The sequence below is a fragment of the Capsicum annuum genome, chromosome 2 (assembly GCF_002878395.1).
Source record: "Capsicum annuum cultivar UCD-10X-F1 chromosome 2, UCD10Xv1.1, whole genome shotgun sequence".
Lineage (NCBI taxonomy): Eukaryota > Viridiplantae > Streptophyta > Magnoliopsida > Solanales > Solanaceae > Capsicum > Capsicum annuum.
The window spans coordinates 16,213,995-16,235,198 of record NC_061112.1 but is presented as its reverse complement, the minus strand read 5'-3'; the positions used below and the strand labels follow the sequence as shown (position 1 = coordinate 16,235,198).

The 21,204-nt window shown below is 33.2% G+C and overlaps 1 protein-coding gene across 2 annotated transcripts; it reads right to left on the bottom strand.

Annotated features, from left to right (window-relative positions):
- Positions 1-3,604: 3,604 nt before the first annotated feature.
- On the bottom strand, positions 3,605-19,818 carry LOC107857651 (protein S-acyltransferase 10). Of its 2 annotated transcripts, XM_016702506.2 has the most exons (11): positions 19,525-19,818; positions 19,265-19,379; positions 16,986-17,060; positions 16,805-16,876; positions 16,528-16,662; positions 15,564-15,597; positions 14,518-14,627; positions 6,561-6,647; positions 5,114-5,197; positions 4,189-4,254; positions 3,605-3,981 (listed from the first exon to the last, which is right to left on the bottom strand). In XM_016702506.2, the coding sequence occupies exons 1-11, from the start codon at positions 19,586-19,588 to the stop codon at positions 3,804-3,806; spliced, it is 1,020 nt and encodes a 339-aa protein (XP_016557992.1). In that variant the 5' UTR covers positions 19,589-19,818; the 3' UTR covers positions 3,605-3,803. The 2 variants fall into 2 exon arrangements, with proteins under 2 accessions (XP_016557992.1, XP_016557993.1); XM_016702507.2 differs by lacking the exon at positions 16,528-16,662 and having other exon boundaries at positions 19,525-19,769.
- Positions 19,819-21,204: the final 1,386 nt, after the last annotated feature.

The following is a 21,204-nucleotide window of genomic DNA, read 5'->3' as shown; positions in this document are numbered from 1 at the left end:
TTTTTTGTATTTTTTCTTCTTTTTCTCACATTTTTTCTCCTTTTTTTTCTTTTTATTTTTCTCCTTTTTTTATTTGTGGGAACTAGCAAACACAAATATAAGTGTAAACTATGTTTTAATTATTTTTTTTTTGTATTTTTTTATTTTTATTTTTTCTCCTTTTTTTTTGTTTATTTTCTATTACTCTTTTCTTTTTTCTTCATTTTTTCTTTTCCTTTTTTTGTTTTCTCTTTCTTCTTTCTTTTTTCATTTTTTTCTTTTTCGTTGTCTTTTTTCATTTTGTCTATTTTTTTCTTTTTCTTCTTTTCCTTTTTTTTCTTCTTTTTTTTATTTTTTTATTTATTTTCTATTACTCTTTTTTTTTTTTGTATTTTTTCTCCTTTTTCCTACATTTTTTCTTCTTTTTTTCTTTTTTTCTTTTTATTTTTCTCCTTTTCATTTGTGTGAACTAGCAAACACAAATACAAGTGTGAACTATAAAATATAAATACAAAGGCGAATTATAACACACAAATACAAGTGGGAATTATAAAATACAAATACAAATGCAAACTATAACATATAGATACAAGTGTGATCTATCAATTTTATTTATTAATTATTGAAAAGAAAAGATTGATTTTCTTTTTACGAATACTGATTTGTATTTATTTATACGAGTTGCATTTATTGATACAAATAAATACAATTTAATTTTTTATAAAAATACAATATGTATTTGTATTTTTAAAATCATTGGCTTCATTCGTTTGTAATTGTATTTGTATCAAGTGATATTTATTTATTAACAAATACGAATAATAATTTTGACATACAAATTCAAAACAGTACATTTGTATTAAATGATACATTGCATATTTATATATTTTAGAATCAAGAAAATACAATTAATGCATTTACTTGTTTGTATACAAATACAAATGATAAATTGTACATAATCACGGCTAAACACAATATGCAATCAACTTACAAATACAAATACAAAATAATTCTTTAAAAATAAAAAGACATCGACGAAAATAGAATACAAATATAAACATAATCTAAATATACAAACACAATAAAATCATAATACAAATATAATCCAATATAATATATTGTCAATTATAAAATACAAATACAAAACAGTTCTTTCAAATACAAGTGCGAATTATATAAAATATAAATGATGGTGCGAACTAACAAATACAAATACAAGTGCAAACTATAAAATACAAATATAAACGCGAACTACAAAATACAAATACAAGCGCGACGTTTAAAATACAAATACAAATACAGTTGTATCAATGAATACAAAAATATAAATGACGGTGTGACAACAAATAGATAAACAATTATGGTATTTACGTTATCATCAATGATTTGTGCTCGAGTAGTTATATTTTTTTAAAATACAAAAAATATAAAATAGAACAAAAAAAATGATAAAGAAAATAAGTACAAAAAAGAAAAGAAAAGAAAAGAAAGAAAGTGAGATAGAAGAGAGAGAGAAATATAAAAAAAAAAAATAGGAAAAATTAGAAAAAAGAAGAAGAAAAAACGAGGAAAACATGAAAAAGAAAAAATATAAAAAAAATAAAAAAAGAAAAAAAATGGTAGTGTTTTTGGTAAGACTAAATATGTAGTGTATTTATGTTTTTATGAATACAAACCACTGAGTAAAAGTGAATACAGCGGCTGTGAATCAAATACAACAGCTAAATGGTACTGTATTTATATTTTATATGAATACAGACTATTGATAAAATCGAATACAGCAGGTGTAAATTGAATACAGCGGCTATAAATAGTAATTATGTAAAATATGACTATGAAAGGTGAGCTTTTCAGCAAAATATGGCTATTTTTGAAAGATTCCCTTTAAAGAATGCTAAAATTACTAGCTTATTTATTAAAATTTAAATTAAAAAAACACATCTTTGAAATTTTTCTTATTTTTTTAGAAAAACCTTTTTTCGTAATTTTCAAATAAAACCTACTAAAATGAAAATAAAAGCTAAAATAAACTTTAGACAAAAAATATCTTTTTGATGCTAAAAATAGGCAAAATTTAGGGGAGGGTCAAAACTTATGTGTCTACACCTATCGATTTTACATTCAGCAGAATTTTGAAATGCATAAGATATATTGAATTTCCTCGAAGAAATGTGAAATATTATAATCAGTAAAGTTGTTGTCATGTGACCAAGTGGTCACGGAATCAAGCCTTGACAACAACTTCCAGCAAAGATGCAACGTAAGACTACGTACAAGACACCCTTGTGTAATGGAGCTCTTCCTTGAACCCGACACATAGCGGGAGCTTTAGTACACGGGCTTCCCTTTTTTTAAAAACTGGTTTAGGTGTACGCGCCTTGCGCGTGTACTTCACTTTAATGAGCTCAAACATTACATTAAATAGGATATTTATTTAAATAATAAATATGAATATAATAATTAAATTTAATATCTTTTGAGTATGTAAAGATAGAGAATTTATTTATTAAATCTAATCTTTACCAAAAATATCTTTAAAAGTCGATCGACATTCATCTACCATCTGTAAATTGCAACAAAACAATACAATGATAGAAGCATCAAAATAATACAATTAAATCTAATCTTTACACACAAAAATTTTCTCAAAGTCGTTTGACACTCATCTACCTCTGTGAATAATAACAAAATAATACAATTATAAAGATATAAAAATAATACAACTAAACCTAAACTTTACATTAAAAAATCCTCAAAGTCGGCCAACATTTATCTATCACCTGTAAACTGCAACAAAATAATACGATAAAAGTGATATCAAAACAATACAATTAAGCTTAAATTTTACACACAAAAATTTCTCAAAGCCAATCGAAATTCATCTACGAACTGTAAACTACCACAAAATAACAAATTAATAGAGATATTACGATAATACAATTAAACCTAACATTTACCTAAAAAAGTTTTCAAAGTCAACTTATATTCATCTAGCATCTGTAAATTAAAATAAAACAATAAGATAATAAAGATATCAAAACAATACAATTAAACCTAATTTTTACACAAGAAATTCTTCAAAGCCAACCGACATTCATCTACGACCTGTAAATTATAAAACAAAATCTGATAGTGATCACAAAGTTTCGATTTTGATCCAACTAATTCTTGTCTGAGCGAAAATTTTGACCCTAAAGAATGATTTTGAATGAAAATAAAGAAGATATATCTATACACACATGTTGAATGCTATTATGCTGACAAAAACAGTAAAGCAATTGAGAGTTAAAGAATCAAGCATTTGTTCTCAATAGACAAATCAATTTGTTCTCTAGTTTTACGTACATCTCAATATTTATATAAGTATTTCCTTAATAGAGTCTTATTTTAGAAGTACTTTTCTAATTGAACAGTAGAAAGAAAAATATTAATTAATTTCTCTACCATTTATTTTAGGAGTCCCATATATTTTAGAAAGTCTAGTAGAAAGGAAAATATTAATAAATTCTCCTACCATATATTTTAGGAGTCTCGTATATTTTAGAAAATCTAATTAATATAATAAAAAATAATTAAATAATAAATTAAAAAAATAATGAAAAGACAGTTTTATTAATTCTTTTAATGAAGTACAAAAAGTTAAACCACTTTTCTTAATATATATATAGAGAGAGAAAGAGGTGAAATATTGTACATATGATTACCCATTCAATGGTGTTGATACCAATACTACAAACAAATGGATGACGAAGATTTTTCATACTGGTACAATCGATGGGAAATTTTGATGTCAATCACAGTTCTCACAGATACAGCACAAGTGATCAACAGCAACACCGACAAGATAAAACATCGGAACATGTATAGGGTCTCAACTTCTCTTCAAGTTCTTGAGCTGTTGGCAGTGGTTCCATCCTGTACATGCTGCTCCGGGCACAGCAGAAGTCGTATAAATTTCTGCATGCTCCTTTACTAAACGGAAAAATTCTTTCCGGAATGTTCCTGCAAATCAGTGCAAGTGTCAGTTCACGCTTTAATACAAGAAAATCTTGATGCCCATACAATGTGTCTACATCTGCACTTCAAGTTTAGCCAATATATGCTATAGTAGTATTAAAGCACCGGCTCAAAGCAATCATGATTCATGAGATGTATACATGCTACATTACAACCATATAACATGATACTAGAGATGAAGAAATAACCGACCTCAAATAGAGGATGCGCCGTCGTCTAACAAGCTCATAGGTGGTCTGATTTGTCAAAATAAGATAGCTGTCCAAGAGACGTAAAAGTTCAGTTATTATTCCTGAAGTGACATTTCAGAAATGTATTGGTGTTGGTGGACAACTTCATATGTCCTGTTAATGAAACTGAAAAGCAAGGAACGCTTCTTTTCACTTTTCACAATGGAAGTTGAAATTTTACGTTCTCAATCTGCATGATCAGCTAAAAGTTACTCCATCCGTTTCAATTTATTTGTCTGGTTTTGACTTTACACCAGTTTAAGTAAAGAAGACTCTAAATCTTGTAGTCTTAAATTAAAGATATATAGAATATATCAAAATGCCCTTTAAGTGGCAAGTTAGAAGTAAGGAGTTCCTAAAAAAGGAAAGAGGCATTCTTTTAGGAACGGACTAAAAAGGAAAGTAGGACAAAGAAATTGAAACGGAGGGAGTAATTAAAAAAAATGAAGAACGGCAGATGTTTTCTCATCTTCTTGGACCAGCAACTTTAGTCCACCATTACCAAACTAGAATTGATAGAGCAGCCTCTTCACTCAGGAATCCAGCCAACATGTCACAGATTAGCCCAAAGTTTGTCCTAGCTTAGTTCGAATGTGTTGTGAGTTGTGACCTCTCAGAAGAGCAAATCAACGTGATATTGAGTCCATTTCTCACATCTTTACATATATATTCATTAAATTGCAACAATCATTACATTCCTTATCCATAAATTCCTAATCATCCACAGAAAATAGAGGGTTTCCAGAAGCCCACATAAAGGCAACATATTCAGGAACCAACACACGTGACATTTTAAGTACTTAAATTTTAACAGATTTCAAAGAAAACCTGAACTACCAAATACTGCTTAGTAACAAGAATTTACATACCAGTAATGAGAAGCTTACCTATGGAATAGGAGGAGGAGGAGGAGAAACAAGAGGCAAATAGATAAACCAGCTAACAACAAGATCAAAACAGCATATGACCACCTGAAACAAAGCCATAGTCACATTTGACATCTTTAGTTTTTCTGGATTGCAAGACTGTCATGAGAAGCCTCATCTTTTGTGTTCGCATCAGATAAATTTCTATACAGAAGCAAAAACCAATCATCATGTGTCAGCATGGCCTTGTCGCATCAGCTTAAGTGTTGTCCTCATAATGTAGCCCCTTCTTTTCGTATTGTTACCGAGTTAATCTCTTAAAATTGGTTCTAGCAACCTTACGTAATCAAAGTAATGCTACTCATCTTAGACGACTTAAGGAACCTATATAAGAATCACTACTCGCAGATTAATTCAGTCTAGCTATATTATCATTCTTTTTTCAATCTCCCAACTTGAGTTAACAAATGCGGTGCACATATGCAAAACAAATTTTATCTCCCACCCAATCAGTCTAATTTCCTTCATCCAACTCAAATATAACTTCAAGACAGTTCACTGAAAATGAAATTCATCTGGATATAAAATTTCAGGACATCGGTATTAAGGTCAGGATTACTTAGGCATCTCTGCAAATGTCATTTTATAACATCTAAAATATTATACTTTCCATGGCTGTTCCCACTCCAAGTTTTTTTTGCTTTCTCTTCAGATTGTTTAGTCAGAGTTAACCTTCTGTGACATGTGAAGGAGGCAATGCCAACAACGATTAAAGGGTAAGCGCATCGCCTTTACATCTATAGAGAGGGACAGACATTTCATGCAACAACAGATTCAAATCCACTCATCTTTTTTCTGTCCAACAAAATTTGGGACTTCCTTTAAAGTAACAACATATGCCAGTATCCGATTTTCATCAAGTTGAATCTTAAATGCAGAAAAAAGATGAAAAGGTGTATGGAATATGGAATACACTATTCAACTTTTAGCTTAAGGCAATTGAAGCCAACATATCAAAATCAATGAACTATACCTCAATCCTAAAAACAGTTGGATCTGCTAATGTCTATAGGATTAATGACACTATGACTATTTTCACGCTGACCGTTAACCTACTGCAACCTCCTTCCTTTATCAGAACTAGAGACCGACTATGCAAAGGTCACACAGGTGAGTTTGAATTGAAAACTAACAAACTTCCATTAGAACTTCGAAGTTCAGGAAGCATAAACCATAAAATTTCACAGGTTTAATTTAAGTTGGACAGCAATGCAAATTATCCTTCTCTAGTATGCTCCGCCTAAAGATCCATCCATATTTTCTTTTTGAATGGAAGGAATCTATTGTAGAGTAAAAAAGGAAATATATTTCAATGACGAGATCCAAACTCCCATCTTTTCTAATGCAAGGAGGCCATTGAAAAAAAAAAAGCCCACAAAAGATAAAGCATTGACGGACGGATACATACCATGGCTTTGGTATGTGAGACTTCAAGTACAGAATATATAAAGTGCCAGTCCACAATGACAAGGCTGTTTCCGAGCAAATATACCACCTGTTATACTTGGAAAGGTAAATAACTACAGCAAAGATAAATAGCTTAAACCGTGAGAAATAAAGATAAACAGGAATTTCCTATAGAATAAAAGAACCATGTATACATGCAATATAAACTTAGGAACTACAAAAAGAAAAAAGTATGAGTTTTGACATGTAAACGAAATGACTGTCAGATGAAAGCTCAGAAATCAAGTGCACCTGAATGTTATAGACCCATAATCTTATTGCTTTGGCAAATTAGATAACAATGAATTAGACATTTTAAAGCACATGTCCTCCAAGAAAGCCACAACCCCAACCACCAACATAAAATGCCCCAACATATTCGTACAGGTGTTTCAAACTTACCAAACTCTGTCCCACTTTTGACTAAACCAACTTGCCATGGAATACCACTTCCTTTAAGTAAAGTGTAATCTTAGAATACATTTTAAAATTGTCAACTAAATCATAAAGGATACAGGACAACCTTGTGTTCCCATTTAATGATAAAACAACTGGAAAAAGGAATAAAGCTAAAAGAGAGGGATGCAGACAAATATATGTACATGTATGTGTACTGTTTTCCAGAAACAAGGATTGCATCTAAACCACAAATTTTTAAGCTTAAATGTACCTATGTTAAATCTGTTGGTCACATACCGAAATGGAGGAGGAGGGTTGCCTTAGATTAATAGACTATGTAAAACTAATAAGTTGTTGGTGAAAAATCAAAATAAGATATTTAAATTAGACAACTGCTATCAGAAGGATGTGATAAGAGGATATCTATCAAAGTGAAAAATAAGTTCTATAGAGTGATTTTGTAAGGCCAGTAATGTTATAAGGGAGTGAATGCTGAATCTCCGAGGTATGGAATATCCACAAGACAAATGTCACGAAAATGCAGCAGGATGAATGTGTGACCAGAAAAAAGATAGTATAACATTAGAAATGGTCAAATTTGGCAGGAGGTGCAAGTTGTACATGTCGAAGGTTAAAATGAGAGTTCATATAAGATGGTTTAGTCATGTCTTATGTCAACCTCTGAATACAACAGTCCGTATGGGCGAAATAATGGTATTGAAGGTATTAAAACGGAAAAGGGTCAAAATACCCCTGAACTATCTGAAATGGATCAAAAATACCCCTTGTTATTGTTTTGACTCAAAAATACCCCTCTGTTAAATATTTGACTCAAAAATACGCCTCCCTCTAACAGACTTCCACCAAGCATGCCACCTGGATAAAAAAAATCCACGTGGCCATGCCACATCACCTTCCACATGTAAAATTCCCTCTTTAATTCCACAACCCGATTTATCAGTCGACCCGACCCATAAGAAAAAAAAACCGATCCAAGAGTCGAATAACAAAGGGCATAACAAACATAGGATCTTTCTATTTCCCCTAATCTCTCCTAAAAGAAAAAACGATTGCCAGCAAGTTATCGTTTGCTATATACTGGGATGAGATGCTTCAGTTTTCTCTCCAAGCAAGTTATCATTACTAAGATACTTATGAACTTGTTTTATAGCACCCAGCTACGTTTGGGAAAAACTAACATCTTCTGGGCTTCTGAATTAGCCTTTTTCTTTTGCTACTCTTTTTTATTACCTTTAACAACAACAACATCCTCAAGTCCGCTCACCGCTGCAGCTCCACATTATTTAGATTCTTCTTTCTTCTTCTCTGATTTCGCGTCTTCTGTTTTGTTTCCACTGCTATTGGTTTGCTTGTTATTTGTGTTCTGATTGTAGTTGTTTTTGCGATGGAGGGCTACAACAGCATGATGAGAGTGGCTATTCAAAACCAGTGGATAAGAGGTTTCAAGATGGGAAATCTTGCAGGGGAAGAGATGCAGATATGTCATCTACTCTATGCAGATGATACAGTCATTTTTCTGTGAAGCCAAGGCAAATCAAATTTCCTTCATAAAAATGTCACTTGTGGTTTTTGAAGCAGTATCTGGTTTGACAGTAAATTGGAGGAAGAGCAGCATTTTTCCTATAAATGAAGTTCCTCAATTGCAAGGTCTGGCAAACATTTTAGGGTGTAAAGTGGAGCAGCTTCCCACCACTTAACTAGGGATGCGTTTGGGGTACAAACACAAGGAGTTAGAAATATGGGATGACATCATTGAAAAGACTGAGAAAAAATTGGATAATTGGAAAGCTCAGTACATTTCTTTAGAGGGGAGAGTGACCTTGATAAATTCAGTACTAGACTTACTGCGTACTTATGTAATGCCTTTATTTCTGTTAAAAGTTGTTTTAAGGAATAATGCACATGATTTATTTTTTTGTTTTTCTCTAGCTTATTTTTTTTACGTACAACTCCTAGTAAAATTGGGATTCCTATTTTTGGTAGGAGACTAATTAGTTGTTATTTTTTGTATCAAATAGGTTTTCTTTTATGGTAAGTTTAATCTATTTTTGGTTGTAATAGCACTATTTAAGGAGGAGCTGATAATCAATAATATGTAGCTTTTACCAGAAAAGAAAAATAAACTTCTCTGCGTCTCTCCTCTTCTAACTCATCTCGATTTTCAATTTTTTATCTCTATTAAAACCAACAATTGGTATCTACAGCTATTTTTCTTGAGGGACCTGTGAGCGAAGAGATGAAGTCTGAAAATAATTTTTCACGAATGGCTCCACCCGTTTTTTATGGTGAAAATTATCAATTATGGGTTGTGGGAATGGAAACTTACTTGGAGACTCTTGATCTATGGGAAGCTATGGAAGATGATTATAAAATTAATCCGCTTCCAAATAATCCCACCACAACCCAAATTAAGAGTCACAAGGAAAAGAAAACCACGAAATCTAAGGCAAAGGCAACTCTGTTTGCTTCTGTTTCAACAACTATTTTTACAAGAATTATGTCTCTCACATCACCAAAAGAAATTTGGGAATATCTGAAGAAAGAACATGCTGGAGATGAAAGAATCCGAGGAATACAAGTATTGAATTTAATAAGAGAGTTCGAGTTGCAAAGAATGAAAGACTCCGAGAAAGTCAAAGAGTACTCGGACAGATTACTTGGCATTGTTAATAAGGTAAGATTGTTAGGCACTGAATTTAAAGATTCAAGAATTGTTGAAAAATTCTTCTTACAGTGCCCGAAAGATATGAAGTATGTATAACTACCTTGGAAAATACACAAGATCTGTCCAAGATTACTTTGGCGGAGTTGTTAAATTCTTTTCAGGCACTGGAATAAAGGAAGCGTATAAGGCATGATGGTATGGTTGAAGGAGCCTTAATAGCCAATCACAAAACTCAAAGAATAGGTAAAAATATAAAAAATTACCTACCTTGTGAGCACTGTGGAAAAATGGGTCATCCACCATATAGATGTTGGAAAAGGCCAAACGCGAAGTGCAACAAGTGCAATCAACTTGGCCATGAAGCAGTGATTTGCAAAAGCAAATTTGAAAACCATGAAGCAGATGCACGTGTAGTCAATGAAGAAGAAGAAGAAGACCATCTTTTTGTTGCAACATGCATCTCAAGTAAGGTTTCAACAAATTTTTGGTTGATTGATAGCGGTTGCACCAACCACATAACTTATAACAAGAGTTTGTTTAAAGAATTAAAGCCTACTGAAATATCCAAAGTTAGGATCGAAAATGGTGACCAGATTCTTATTGAAGGGAAAGGAATTGTTGTTATCAAAACAAGTTCAGGTAATAAAGCAATTTCAGATGTTCTTTATGTACCTGATGTTGATCAAAACTTGTTAAGTATTTGTTAGAAAAAAGATACAAAGTATCCTTTGAGGATAAACATTGCTTCATCAATGATGGTGCGGGAAAAGAAGTTTTAAACATTAAGATGAGAGGTAAACATTTCTTATTTGATCCAACGGAAGATGTTTCTGTAGAACATGAAAAAGATCATAGGATGAAAAAATTAGAAGATAATCCTCTAATTGAAAAACACAAGCAATATGTGAACCTGCTAGGTTTAAAGGAGCTTTCAATGTCCCTAAAGGAATTGAAGCTAAGGAGGAGTTATTTATGTTTCATAAAAATTAAACAGGTAAGTTTAAATTCAAGATGCAAACAAAGAAGGAAGACATGCCAAAAGGATTTAATAGTCAAGGGTTGCATTCAAGACAAAAAGTGAATTTAGCTCACTACAAATCAAAAGATAATCTGCAGAGTTATTCGCAAGGTCACTTTCGGTTATCAAGTGTGGAGATCCTAAGATAGAAGACCAAAATTTTGCAGTTCCTTAAGCAAGGAGAAGTGTTCAAAGTTGCTTTAAGGAATAATGCACGTGATTTATTTTTTTATTTTTCTCTAGCTTTTTTTTTTTTACATACAACTCCTAGTAAAATTGGGATTCCTATTTTTGGTAGGAGACTAATTAGTTGTTATTTTTGGTATCAAATAAGTTTTCTTTTATGGTAAATTTAATCTATTTTTGGTTGTAATAGCACTATTTAAGGAGGAGTTGAAGATCAATAATATGTAGCTTTTACCAGAAAAGAAAAATAAACTTCTCTGCGTCTCTACTCTTCTAACTCATCTCGATTTTCAATTTTTTATCTCTATTAAAACCAACAATTTCCCATTCCAGCTAAGGTTGAAGATAGGCTTGTCAAGCTGAGAAGAGATTTTTTGTGGTTGGGCAACAAAGAAGGAAAAGGCCTGCACTTAGTTAAATGGTAGAATGTACAGTTACACAAGCAGTCTAGTGGCCTTGGTATCAGAAATTTGAGATTACAAAACAAAAGTCTTCTTTCAAAATGGTTATGGAGGTTCACTACTGCGACACATGCTTTAAAGAGGGAGGTGATAGTATGTAAATATGGTATGGAAGGGAATTGGTGCTCCAACTCAGTGAACAACACCTACGTTGTCTCATTGTGGAGAACCATTAGGAATTTATGGCCTGACCTGACCAGAAACATTTCTTACAAGGTAGGAACTGACACTAAAACCTTGTTTTGGAAGGAGAATTGGATCGGAAATGTGACACTAATGGAAATGTTTTCAGACCTTTTCTCCTTGAGCACTAACTCAGAAGAGAGAGTGGCTAAAGTTTTGTCCTAGCAGGGATGGAACATAGCATTCAGAAGATTCCTTAATGATTGGGAGATTGAAAAAGTTGTTGAGCTACTTAAAGTCTTGAATGGATGCACAGGGCTATCAAAAGAGGAAGACTATCAAATAGAGGCACAATAAAGATGGGATGCTCCAGTTAATAGATTATATACCAGGGAAGTGAAGGAGCTACAAGGTTGCAGGATAGGGCCCTGGAAGAAGATCTGGAAGATCAAGGTACCAACCAAGATAAAATGTTTCTTTTGGTTGGTGGCCAGAAGGGCTTGTTCAACGCATAAGAGATTGAAGAAGAAAGGATTTCAGATTGTATCTTGGTGTTCTCTATGTAATGAGGTAGAGTAGACTAACAGCCACCTATTTCTACATTGCAGAGTGATAACAAAATTGTGGAACCTATTTTTGGATGCTACACAGGCAGAATGGATTATGCCAGAACATACATCAAACCTTCTTAGTTGCTGGATCAGAAGAGGAGGGAGAAAAACTCAAAAGAAGTGGTGGAACATAATACCATCATGTATTTGGTGGCCTATTTGGAAGGAAAGAAACAGCAAGTGCTTTGAAAACAAGGCTAATCCAATTGAGACAGTCAAATGGTTATGTATGTCAACCTTTTATTTCTAGTGTAAAAAGAAGGATTAGAAGATGCACAAACTAGAGAATAAGATGCGGGAAGTCCGATTGAGATGGTTCAGACACGTGATGAGGAGGGGCATGGATGCCCCGGTTCCTAGGTGTGAGAGGCTAGCTTTGGATGGTTTTAGGCGGGGTAGGGGTAGGCCGAAGAAGTACTAGGGAGAGGTGATTAGGCGGGACATGGAGCAGTTACAGCTCACTGAGGACATGACCCTAGATAGGAAGATCTGGAGGACGCGAATTAGGGCAGAAGGCTAGGGTCAGTTTGGGTCGCTAGTGTAGGGAATTACTTGGTGGGGGTATTATTCTTGTTATGATACCTTGTTTCATGTTTTATTACGAATCTGTTTACTTTTCTCTGTTTCTATTACTTGTGGGTGTCGTATTTATGTTATGCCATCTTGTTCCATGCTTTATTATGTATTTGTGTAGTATTCCGGGTCTTGAGCCGGGGGTCTATCGGAAACTGCCTTTCTACTTCTTTAGAGGTAGAAGTATGGACTGCGTACATTTTACCCTCCCCAGACCTCACTATGTGGAAATACACTGGATTTGTTGTTGTTGTTGTTGCTGTGAAACAATTTTTTGGAGGTCTCCAGCATTATCCTCAATGCTGATAAATACAACATTACCTTTATCAAAATAAAAAAAAAATTATATTGTTGTTGTATGGTGAAGCAACAACAAATTACTGCATACTGGTGAAGCGTCTTGTTGGTTGTTGCTGTTGTTGGATCAAAATTGAATCACGAGTATATAGAAAATGATAACTTGGATCGGTTTTCTTTTCTTATGGGTCGGGTCGGGTGATAAATTGGATTGTGGAATTAAAGAGGGAATTTTACAAGTGGATGGTGATGTGGTATGGCCACGTGACCTTTTTTATCCAAGTGGCATGCTTAGTGGAAGTCTATTAGAGGGAGGGGCATTTTGAGTCAAATATTTAACGGAGGGATATTTTTGAGCCAAAAAATTAACGAGAAGTATTTTAGATCCATTTCAGATAGTTCAGGGGTATTTTTAACCCTTTTTCGGTATTAAAAAGGATGAGGTAGACCTATAATCACATGGAAGGAAGTTTTCTAGAAAAACCCATTATCCCTTGAGATCCATACAGATTTCGCCCCACATAGGATAAAGCAGAAAAACATCTACTCCCTCAATCCCATTTTATGTGGCACCCTTTCCTTTTTAGTCCGTTCCAAGAAACTTTCCACGTTACTATAATTAGAAATATTTAACTTTAAAATTCCCTTTTTACCCTTAATGAAATGATTTACAACCACACAAATATCTAAATGATTATTTTAGACCACAAATTTCACGTCTTTCTTTTTTTCTTAAACATTGTGTCAAGTCAAATGGTGCCACATAAAACGGAAAGGAGGGAGTATATGGGTGGATCCCAACTATTTAGGATAAAAGTTTAGCCTTACAAGTGAGTTCACGTCTTCTCCATTTGATAATCGTGGTGTCCAGGCCAATTTGAGCATATGTCGACTAATTTCCGGGGGTACCTGCCACCTCCAACCAACACAAGTATGGTATGACTTTGTCCACCAAAGGCTTGGACAAATAGGAAGAAATTACGTGCTTCTTTTGCCTCCAGTAGGATTTGGGCCTCACATCCAATTTTCATTAGGAGTCTTTTAGTTTAGTCTTGTTAGAGATTTGTATGTTAGTAAAACTAGTGCAAAACTTTTGATGCTAGAGAACCTAATTCTTTTAAAATATTGGATTGTATAGATCTAAATGGAGTGATATAGTTAATGATGATACATATAGCCGACCACAACTAGCTTGAGATTGTAGTTCTTGTAGTATTCATGTTATATCATATTGTTTTATGGAATCTACATGACCATTGTGTTGTAGCTACATCAAATTTCCATCTTTACTTAAACTAGCTTGAGATTGTAGTTCTTGTAGTATTCATGTTATATCATATTGTTTTATCGAATCTACATGACCATTGTGTTGTAGCTGCATCAAATTTCCATCTTTACTTAAACATAACATATAGAATCATCAAAAAGTAGATCACCAATTCTAACTACTTCATACGAGTGAGTTTTTATTAATTTTGTTTGGGGGAGGGTTTGGGTGGGTGGTGGGTAGGTGGGGGCAGTTCAACAATAACAATGAGTGTATCAAATGGGGAACACTTGCTCACCAAAACCGGCAATGGTTACCCTGTCCTACACATGTTCCAAGCCAAACACAATGATGATCAAACTGGAGAACGCATTTGTCACAATCATGACAGTGTTTAGCTCGTGGAGGCTGGAAATCAAGTAGAATAAAGATTTATAAGTCTGAAAATTGTTAGAACAAATGTAACAAGCATAACAGGAGAAGTTACAAGTACTTTATAAGACAAATAATCAATGGTATAGCTCATTGTTTAACCCACTTTCCCTTTTAATCTTTACCTATTAACTTGACCTCTTTGATCTTTCCCAGTGGGAAAAGTTTTTGTGCTTGTCAAAAGAGATAATCTGTTTATGCAGGAGAATGTGCAAATATAAGGACCATGATGTGTAATTCGTCAGAAGTTTTAGATTTAAAATGCATATGCTAATCTTTGTTGCACAAAGCTACTTCAAATTGAAAGAAAACAGAAGCAGTTTGAAGTTTCAAGCGCACCAGACACAAAATCACAAACTTTTCAAAAGACAGTCCAATCCAAAATGCATCAATAGAAGAATATTATAAATTACACGTCAGCATGAGGTGCTCTTACATAAGAGTTGCAAAGAAAAGAAGAGAAGAAAGATAGAGACATGGTGTCCAACTAAGGAGAACCACCCAAGATCCTTTTACAAAGATATGCACACAAGATAGGACGAAATTCGACTTCACCAATTCCATAAGCAACAAAGACTATCAATGTTCCGTTTATCTCATACAACCAGCTGCACATTTATTGAGGATGCATATATAGTAGACAAACCTCAATGAGAGTATAGCATGTTGGATAGAATATGTTGGTAAAACAAGTACTGTTCACGAGAAAGGAAAACATGGGCAACACATTTAAGGTCCAAAATTCAGCTCATTTCATGCCAAAACCTATCACAGAGGTTCACAGCATATGGCTCCAATACCATGTAAACAATTTGGCTAATGCAAAGAGAACTCCCGATCATTAAGAATCATCAGTAAGTATTAGAAATATTTGCTTTGTACATGAATGGAAGATAGAGATAGGAATTTTACCTGCATTACATTACAGTAAGTGCAAGTCACGCTTCTGGAAAAGAGAACGTGAATTAGTTAGCACGGGAACTTGATGGAACACTAAGCAAATTACACAATCATAACCACGCAACCTTACAGTAACATTTCTACCTAAAGATGTGGAACGGAAAGAACATAAAAAAGAAATAATTTTGGTAGGTTGAAGTTATATCATAAATATCTGTCCACCAACTGAGAAATCGTTATTAAAATTTAAAATGTCATGAAGCTCCAAGATAACACAAACTTCATCATCAAAGAGAGACTAGAATAATTTACAGTGGCAAAGCTTATGGCGGCATTTACCCCCTTATTGATGCAATTATATCACCAATTAACAGTAGCTTGGCATTCAATATTATATAATCCATCGTTAACTGCTTCTGAAAGTGATGAACAAGAAATAATGGGTTAATGACACAAATTAGCACATAACTGATGAGATGGTAGGAGTAACATCAGTTTCCTGAACAAACTCATATAATAGTGTCAAGATCCATCGGTGTAAAGAATCTTGAGAGGAAAATCACCATTTTTAACTATCAAGCACCTGCCAGTTACACCTTTAAACAGCCCACTCATATTAAATCTCCTCATGATTTGCTCATATGGATATTTCTTTACCATATATTGATTTCTTAATAAATGCAAGATTAAGCTTCTCCTGCTTCACATAAAGGGCTTCACTTGCATGCTATACTGCAGTTTTGCTTCTTCAAAGGATTATGCAGTTTACAAATGGAGTACCTAGTATAACATTTATATCTGGACCACTATAAGCTTTTTAATTTAAGAACACAGAATTCTCTTGGTCCAACTAGCACCATGAATAAATAGTTCATCAACACATTTCACATACTCGAAACAGGCTGTATAATACATTCAAGCTGCTTTAAATATAACAAGGAAAGAATAAACACGCTGATAGTCAAGTCATCCCTACCCAACAGATGTTCCTGGAGCATACATATCCATCACTAGCTTTTCCCAAGAAGTTGTACCCCCTAGAAGATTCTTTTCTAACTGTTTTCTGTCGATTGTAATAACTACACTGCCATTTTTTCTTGAAGCAGGCTGTCTTTGCTTGATCATATAACATCACAAAAGGCAGAAAACAACAGAAATTAGATAAACCCATTTTCCACCTCATTTTCAGGAATAATCATTGTACTCCAACTACTTATAATGCAGGTAAAGAACAAGAAATGAAAATATCTTACGTAGAGGTACTTGTTGCCCTATTACCCGATGCATCTGTCTCGTTGATAGCCCTCATTGCATCAATAACATAGCTACATGTTCATGAAAAATAACTTTTTAAGGCCCTTCAGCAATGTAGTAGGTGAAGCTAGTAAAGACTCCGTATAATTTAGCTTAAAAACAAAATTCCAGCCTAATTACCCAGGAGAAGAACCAGAGGTGATGAAGTATTGAGCCAGTGTAGCAACAAGCAGCAGCAAATACGCTGCTGTGTACCTTGAAGGCAGAAAAGGAGGGCGGTAAGCAATTTCAGCAAAAACGCCTAAAACAGAGTGAAACATTTGGAATAATAATACAGAGAAACAATCAAAGACATGAAAATTTAAAGTTGCATCCGAAACTAACACAAGTATGACCCCTTTTGTATCCTATATTACAAAGTTCTAAAAGTTTATAAATGGCATCTAAGTTGCTCGGACTCGGGTGCCGGTATCCGAGACGGATGCAGATCCGAGAGTCGGATTCGTCAAGATATAAATTTTAGGATTCGGGGGTGCGAATTCAAGAGTGGATATGGATGCGGAGATTCGGCTTAAAAAAATTAAATACTATAAATATAGAGCTATAATTTATTTTAAACTAATTTATTTTCCTTGACCCATAGGGATTTGAATTTATTTTTTTATTTACTTTATTTTTAGATACTTTTTTTCATTGATTTTACGTTTCAATTAGCAATAGTATTTGTATTAGAATTTTTTTCCAAAATTAAAACTGACGTTTATTTACCAAAAAATAAAAAATAAGTATAATTTTTAAACAAAGTAGGTTTACTGACCGACACTTGTATACACGTGTTTTTATTTTTCATTAAAAGGTATATACAGTTAATATTATTAATATTATTAAATGTTATTAACACCATAAAAAAATCACTTTGAAAAAAAAAAAAAACATCACTGTTAACGCCGACGACTGACCGTACGACGACTGCGCGATGATTTCAGGTGACGGCGACGATGATTTTCAGTGAAGGCGACGATGATTTCAGGCGACGGCGACGGCCATCGATAACACCGTCTCTGTCCCGGTGGTTGTTGGTCAAGATTTTTTCGGGTAAGGCGTCAATTAATTTCGATGCTTCCCTCAAATTTCTTCTTTAGTTTGGTCAACGTCTCCGAAATCGTTTGACCGAATTGAAGACGGCGGAAGGACCCGACCCCGCCCCAGTCTCGTGTCGAGACGGGTTCGGCAGCAAAACAGCTGAGTCCGAGCAACATAGAATGGCATTAAGCCTAGATCTTTGCACCCCGAAATAAAAGTATCTTTCTGTTTGAGCACCATTATGGAGATTTTAGATTCTGAAAAGGAAAAGAGAGAAGGTTCTGATAAAAAATAGGACTGTAAGCTAAAAGAACTTTCATTCCTACATACACTTATACAATGAAATGTGTCTAGAACTCGTAGCAATTTTACCACATGCAAGTCTAGCTCTAACAATTTTTAGAGTTGTTCCTGCCTCAGTACCAACCATAAAAAACTAAGCCCAACTAGTAACCTGACCTGAAAGTTTATCCTAAATTTCAAAAAAGTTGCTGACTCAAATCAAATGTCTTATTAACCACACACGATCATAGTGTCCAATGCCAGATGGACTACTTTAAGACCTACGAACCTCTTAAAAAAATTGATTAACCACTTACAACCTGATTGTCACTCAACTAAATATTTAAGCCTAGATTTCAAAGAGAATGGACTCCCTTAAAGAGTTAAAGATCCTGTCTCCTTCTCTTTCATTGCACTCAGCCCCCGACCAACCTCGGAAGTCTACTGTTTTCCTTACTATATCCTCAGAGCCCAATTTTACTCTGTTAAGATGGAAATAAGTTCAGCAACCAACTCTTTCTAACATGTGTATCCGCCAACACTGCTGTTCTCTCAGAAGTATTACTAAATCAGTTTAATTGTATGATTGATACAGAACCCCTTGGCATTTGAATTATTTCCAAGTTCCCCCATTTGATGTTCAGTACTAAATCACTAAATCACTAATCTTAGCTAGAAATTTTAGCAAACACTGCTTATCTCAAGGTTGCATCTTCCAACCAATTCCATGTCAATTGATTCCTTCATATATAAGGCTCAACTTACAAATTGGGAAAAAATAATTTGATGCGGATGAAGATATTGAAAATCGTACCAACATTATAAAGGTATAAGGATACGGTTTTGGCATTATACATAAACAAACACTCAAACTTGGCTTCAGCTGGCAAGCAAGCACTCGAACTTTGAGAGTGCACATCTAAACACTTCAAACTTGGCGTTAACCGGCAACTAAACACTCCAACTCGTCCCCATTGTGTCTCGTGGACACCAATGCTGACACAACATATAAATTTTGGAGGTGTCTAGATGATAAAAAGTATGTGTTAGTGTTGATTGAAACAAATAATACTAGTGAGTAATATATAAGTTACCAGGCGTGTTGGTTGGTTTTCTGAATAAACTCTTTGTCAAAAGCAAATAGAAGAGCGACATAGGTCAGATGCAGCATCACCAACGCTAATTTCAAGCAAAAATTCGATCTCCCGTCTGCAAATCAATCAGCAAAACTTTTGTAAAAAATTTACACGTTAAAAGAGAGAGAGAGGGAAGAGTCAATTGAAGAAACAGTTTATACTAGACATAGATACATTAACATATAGAAAATGGAGGGGGAAAGGAAAAGAAGAGTTACGAGGGTCGGAAAGGCAGGGGAAGAAGGAGAAACCCTCCAATGTGCCGCCACATAATGCTACCATCCTCAAACTAATTTTTCAATATCAGCATCTCCAGATTTCAAAATTGCAGTGTTGTGTTTATCAGACTAAAATCAAATGAGAGTAGAATAACTTTTCCTTTTTCTTCTTTTCCCACAACTGGGAGTTGTGTAAGTAATCTTATTATTATTATTATTATTATTAAGAAAAAGAAGTTGAACGAACATCTTTAAAAATTCTGGAGAGGGATAAAAAATGACTTCACATTCAATGAGATGTGAAAACGTGCCATGTGATTAATAAATTTATGAAAATAACAACCCCCTTCCCCACCACCACCTTCCCTCTTCATTTCTTTTAAAATTTTATATTTTTTTAATAATTTTTTTTTATTTTTTCGATTTAAAAAATTAAAATCATAAAAGGATAAGAGATGTTTTTCTTCATATCTTAAGTAACTAAGTTCAAATATTTTAAAACCATATAAACAATTGGTTAACTCTTCAAATTCTATTTGTGCAACCTAAATTGGGATAGGAAAAGTAACATATATTTTTTTAAAATAATATACAATTATTATAAATCATAATAATAAATAATTTAAAATATTTAAAAAATATATTAAAAAATTTAATTGACTCTCTAAATTCCGTCGGTATCACATAAGTGAATCAGAGAGAGTAATATATATAGATCTCATATATCGTATGTGTGTGTATGAAGATTTTTTTCTTTGATTTGTTGTATATGTCTATAGCACATTTTCATTCATGAAATTAAATAACCATAAAGATAAATAAAGGAGATAAATTATGTGAGTAAAAATAAATTTATAAGGAGATAATCGATAGATTATACCTGCTTGATAATTTTTACAATCAATCATATAAAAATACTCTCGTATGATTATGTTATTACTGCACATTGTCATATGTTTTTCGTTCACATTGAAAAAAAATATTATGTGCTTACTTAAAATACCAAATACAACATATCTGGGATATTCTCACCAAAGTGAGGTTTGGGATATGCTCAATTGATGTATCATAAAAATTCTAAAAGACTAAAAGGATGATTCATTCATTTATTCTTTGACTGATTCTAATATAGTAATAACATATATTTTTAGGGCATTAATAACCAATTACTATGAGAAATATACCATTGCTAATCTATCTTCCAACTGTGGCAAAATTTTAGAAAATTGCTGTTAGCAAAAAAATCATGTTTATAACATTAAGATTTTTGAAAAAAGGTGTATATTTAATTAACATGGTCAAATTAATTAGAAACTGACAAAAAGATATACACAAAAATAAAAACATACACTAATAATAAGAAGAAGAAGAGCAAAGTTAATTGAGTAAAATTTGCTAATTAAACTTTCTAATATGCTGGTTAGTTGAGTTTTACTATTTAATTTTTGCTAAATAAAAGCGAATTATGTATGTGATTAAACATCTTTGTTCAAAATAAAGAAATAAAATAAAAATAAGAAAATAATATTAATTGAAATCAAAATAATACACTAATAAATCTTTAAAATATTTGTAAATCATTCAAACTTCTACATTTCACCAAACTACTATAACTATCTCTCTTAATGAATCTTCCAAGACAATTGAGCTTTGTTCTTCATCTGGATGAACCCGCACAAA